This window comes from Populus nigra, chromosome 13, assembly GCF_951802175.1.
Source record: "Populus nigra chromosome 13, ddPopNigr1.1, whole genome shotgun sequence".
Taxonomy (NCBI): Eukaryota; Viridiplantae; Streptophyta; class Magnoliopsida; order Malpighiales; family Salicaceae; genus Populus; species Populus nigra.
In genome coordinates, this window is record NC_084864.1 from 14,690,504 (window position 1) to 14,695,760 (window position 5,257).

General features: G+C 34.6%; 1 protein-coding gene across 1 annotated transcript; it reads left to right on the plus strand.

Annotated features, from left to right (window-relative positions):
* Nucleotides 1-318: 318 nt before the first annotated feature.
* On the plus strand, nucleotides 319-4,701 carry LOC133670851 (silicon efflux transporter LSI2-like). Its single transcript, XM_062091446.1, has 3 exons — nucleotides 319-1,724; nucleotides 1,849-2,038; nucleotides 4,430-4,701. The coding sequence occupies exons 1-3, from the start codon at nucleotides 576-578 to the stop codon at nucleotides 4,699-4,701; spliced, it is 1,611 nt and encodes a 536-aa protein (XP_061947430.1). The 5' UTR covers nucleotides 319-575.
* Nucleotides 4,702-5,257: the final 556 nt, after the last annotated feature.

The following is a 5,257-nucleotide window of genomic DNA, read 5'->3' on the forward strand; positions in this document are numbered from 1 at the left end:
AACGGTCCCACCCCGTAGGTTCACCTGCACACACAAGTCCTAAACTTCTTACGTTGTTATATGATGTCTCAGTAGTATATTTCCCGCTGGTTACGAATGATCCAAATTCCATATCAACTAGGAAAAAGATGTGTGCTCTAGGACCTCGCATTTCCCTTTTGCTCAAAAACTACTACAGTTTCAGCATGGAATGTTGGAAATTGTTTGCTTGCTTTGAAACGTCTTCGGCTGCTTTGACTGCTTCAGAAGAGAGAATATCCAGCATCTTCAATACATTTCTTAGCCTCCCATTCTGATGCGTCTTTAAACGTATCACGGAAATATTCATATGAACTCATTTATCTTTCTGGTTCCACAATCCTTTTCGGAATTTTAAAAAGAACTTTTAATAACTTCCATCTTACTAGCTCTTAATAAATTTGTAGTTTTACTCTTTTCTCAGTTGGTTGCAAATACTGGTTGAGCTACAGGGTGATATCTTCTTCTTTCAGAGCCAGTAATTTATCTGAAGTTGCAAAGGTGGAGGTCTGCCAAGTGGTAGCTCACAAACAAGCTTAATCTTGTAAGTTACAGAAATGGATCTGTGTCCGTTTAAGAAGGTTGTCTTAGGTTCAGTTGCCTTCGCAATCTTTCGGATTTTGGCAGTTTCCCCAGCAGTTCCTTTCTTACCCATTGGAAGGACAGCAGGTTCCATCCTCGGGGCAACTCTTATGGTTATCTTCAAAGCCATCACCCCTAAGCAAGCATATGATGCCATCGACCTCCCTGTACTGGGCCTTCTCTTTGGAACCATGGTTGTAAGCATCTATCTTGAAAGAGCAGACATGTTCAAGCACTTGGGAGTCTTGCTCTCATGGAAGAGTCGGGGTGCGAAGGACATGCTCTGCCGGATCTGCATTGTTTCTGCCATTTCAAGTGCTCTGTTCACTAATGACACCGCATGTTTCTTTCTCACTGAGTTCATATTAAAGATTGCTAGACAAAACAATATTCGACCCGAACCTTTCTTGTTTGGGTTGGCTTCAAGTTCGAATATTGGATCCTCTGCAACTCCAATCGGCAACCCTCAAAACTTGATAATTGCTATTCAAAGTGGCATCTCTTTTGGGGAATTCGTATTGGGACTTCTTCCCGCGGTGCTTGTGGGTGTCTTTGTGAATGCTTTAATTCTTATATGCATGTTTCGGAGGTTGTTATCTGATGTTAAGGAAGAAGAAGATGCTTTGTATGAAATGATTGTTCTGGAAGATTCAGCTGTACATCAGATTTCGCTTGCTACCATGTCATCTCCCAATTCTTTGGAATCTCACGAATATGATCCCATTGCAGAACATGTGAACGCCCAGAGGTTGTGTGAATTGGATATGTGCAGTGATTCCTGTGGTGAAATTGAGCTGATGAAAGCAGTCCTTTCAAAGGAGGCAACTGATAATATGTTTTCTGAAATAGGAGAGCCAATGGAGGAAAGATTTGCAAGGGGTGGTGTACAAGGGACCATGGAGAAGATGACTGATTTAGAGTCCGGGCCGCAACAGTCCGCTGAAGAAAGTAAAGGCCTGCTGAATAGATGGAAGAGATTGTCATGGAAGTTGTGTATTTACCTTGGTACTGTTGGAATGCTGGTTGCTTTTCTAATGGGTTCGGACATGTCTTGGACTGCACTCACAGCAGCCCTCATTTTTGTGATTCTTGATTTCAAAGATGCAGGGCCTTGCCTAGAGAAGGTAAATCAACAGGTCTTTCACAAAGATTCTATCTCCTCTGCTAAATATCTTTTCATCAACTGTAATACTTCCATGCAGTAATTGATTGAGTAAAAATCTACTTATACGTAGTTGCTTGGATCAGGTTTCATACTCTCTTCTGGTATTCTTTTGTGGAATGTTTATCACGGTTGATGGCTTCAATAGAACAGGAATTCCTAGCAGTTTCTGGAACTTGATGGAGCCTCATGCACTGATCGATCATGCTAGTGGGATTGCTGTGCTGGCCATTGCAATACTTGTTCTCTCAAATGTTGCTTCGAATGTACCAACTGGTAAGTTGATGCCCTGATTCTCTTCCTTTGATTTCACTACAGCACGACCGCTTTAGAGTCTTAAAGAAGGGCAATAGTAATTTCCAGTTAATATCACTTCAAGTTTAAGATACGTTTGGTAACTGTCTCGAAAAAAAAAAAGAGAGAGATAACAAGGACAAAAGGAACATGTCACCTTGTCCTTTTTATTTTTTTAAAAAATAAAAATTTATTGTAAAATTATTATAGAAATATATTTATTTTATATTTTTATCTTCATTTCTTCATTCAAATACATGTATATCATTTCTATATTTATCTTTTTTATCTTGAAATACTAACTAACCACATTTTAAAACAATTTTTATTCAACCTAAACATGCACTCTCTTTTTCGAGGAGATATTATTCATTGAAACATGATTAAAAAAATTTAGGTGTGGGGTTTTAGCTTGGAGAGAAAAATAAATAAACTAGTTACCATCACAAGACTTTAGAGTGAAAAAGATATTTTTGTTTTTTTATCCCCTAAACAGCTCAAATTTTAAAGAAAACATTCCAAAGAAAATGTATGAAAGTAAAGTATACTATTTTTTAACACATATTATAACATATATCATTGCTTCAAACATGTTTCAATGTTAGTTGTGTTGGAATTAAAAACATGGTTAATGGATCATTTAAAGACAAATGATAATATGTGTTTCCCTTTAAAGAAACATAAAAAATAATTCATTTAAGAAAATGATCGAGGTTAGCTCGAGTAGTCATCATCAATCAAAAAATGATAAAGTTGAGCAAAAAATAAGTAAAATGATAAAACTAACCAAAATCTTTGATCCTGATTTCTAACATATTTGTTGGAAAATGAACCGTGGACCTAAGGTAATGTTCTATTCAAAAGCTTTTTATTTGAATGAATTGGTCAATAGTAAAATAGAATTCATTATGAATAATCATACATGAGAACTAGTGGATCTTCCTTCCGAAAGTAAACCATTAGGCCATAAAGAAATCTTAAAAAAGGAGATGAAAGTTGATGGTACTATTAATAAATACAAAGCCAGGCTTATTATTAAAGGATTTAGACTACAAGAAAGTGTGGATTATTTTGATATATATTTACTTGTATCAATAATAACTTCCATAAGAATATTAATAGTCATTGCAGTTATCAACAAGCTTGAAATACATCGAATGGATGTTAAAAAAAAATTTTAAATGGTGACATCGATGAAAAGATTTACATGAAATAACCTGAGAGGTTTGTTGTTGTTCAGGGACAAAATAAACACAACACTGAGAACCAAACAAAATCTTTGGTTAGACAACTATGTGAATACTATTGTCTTGGTTTATATAAAAAGCTAAATAGTCCAAGATATCATGTTCACTATTTGGCTGAGTAAATTTGATAGTATTTCACTAAGAAAGATTTAAAGTCAAAAGTTATCGATCCTAATATAGTGATCTACCGAATCAATATCTCTCAACAAATATTCAAGTCATTTTAAAACTAGTAAGATAATTTTCATTAATGTGAGGGATTGTTGAAAATGTATTTAAAGAACATGGTTAATGGGCACATTTAAGGCCAAATTAAAAATGAGATCCACTTACTTTTGGGATTAAAAAGTTGTTTGAATTTAATCTCCACCATATGCTCTTTAATATAGAATATTAACATGATTTAAATAAATTATGGGTGAATGAGAAATTATTTCAAAGAACCTTTGGTTTGCATGTTTTGGTGAAACTCAAAATCTTGTAAAAAACTTTATCTCATATTACAAAGAAACAAAGTTTTCCTAGTGTTTATATAATGGGTAGTTGAAGAGTTAAGATTGGGCTCAAAGGGCACCCAAGTTTTTAGAGGGGAGAAGAGTAAAATTAATTCTTTAACTTTTTAGCTTCCAAAATCAATTTTAAAAGGAGGGTGAAGAAAGAGTTCAAGACAATGTTTTTCCTAATTTTAGATACTCTTCCTTTTCTTAAATCATAGTGGCTTTTCTCCTTATTTTTTAAACTTCTATATTCCTTTCAAATCTAGAGCTTTGGTTCATTTTCATGAGAGATTATTATTCATCTAGTTTGTTTCAAAGATTTCATTTAGAAGTGCATCTAAACTAAGATGGTGTTAAATTATAGGAGGCTTATTGCAAATAAATTTTGCACCAAGAGAGAAGAAATAAAGTCTAAAGGATGAATGATTCATTATTGACGATAACAAAAGCTTTGTTATTTAAAGTGCTTCAACAAATAAGTATATTTTTTATTTTTATTTAAACATAGGTATATTGCCTAATTAGTATACATCTTATAGTGTGTGTGTGTGTGTGTGTGTGTGTGTGTGTGTGTATTTTTACAATGATAAACTAAACAATCTAATCTCTACTTATTTTTGGCTTATAAGTTCTTTTGCTAGGAGCAAAGGTAGCTGCTTCTGCCATTGCAATATCTTCTAGTAAAGAGAAGAAAGCTTGGCTCATCCTGGCATGGGTTAGCACAGTTGCGGGAAACCTTTCGCTATTGGGTTCGGCCGCAAACATAATTGTATGTGAACTGGCCCTTCGTGCCCAGCCTAGTTACAATATCACCTTTTGGAGCCATTTGAAGTTCGGTGTTCCATCCACGCTTATTGTCACTACTATCAGCTTAGCCGTTGTATATTGCTATGATGATTGAGAGGCCTATTTAAATTGGGATCTTCTTTAGGTTTTGGACCTTTATAGGGTTCTAGGCCCTTCTACTTGTAATTAGGTTTTTTAAACGTATGTCCCTTTAACTCAGATTTTCAAAGATGGAATTATTTTTTCCTTTTTTCCTGCCTAGGAAGAAGCGAACTTCTCTTTAGAACAGATGGTGTCAAAGAAATGATTTTTCATTTGTATACTACGTACCATTGCAATTGTGTGCAGGAATTCTAGGCAAGGTATACTAAGCAATAAGAGCCCAAAAATAGTTGTCACAATTTGATATTGTTAGTACTCACAATCCTATAATATAACCAGTGTCATATCAAAAAATCATCAGCAATTAATAATTTTTAATACCTTATAGGTAAGCAAGTATGACCTTCATATCCTATACGTGATAGCTGCATCCTTCATCTTAAATGTGAGTGGTAAAAAGATTGAAAATACAATTTCATACTGGGTAGGAATTCACTATAAGTTAAAAACACCCTAATAAAACCTGGTTTGGTCCAACAGCTCAACTCAATAACCCTTCATCTAGAGCT

Coding starts and splice junctions, on each gene's coding strand:
- LOC133670851 (XM_062091446.1), top strand. CDS start 576: ATGGATCTGTGTCCGTTTAAGAAGGTTGTCTTAGGTTCAGTTGCCTTC. Junction 1,725..1,848: donor CAGGGCCTTGCCTAGAGAAG/GTAAATCAACAG, acceptor TGCTTGGATCAG/GTTTCATACTCTCTTCTGGT. Junction 2,039..4,429: donor TGCTTCGAATGTACCAACTG/GTAAGTTGATGC, acceptor TTGGCTTATAAG/TTCTTTTGCTAGGAGCAAAG.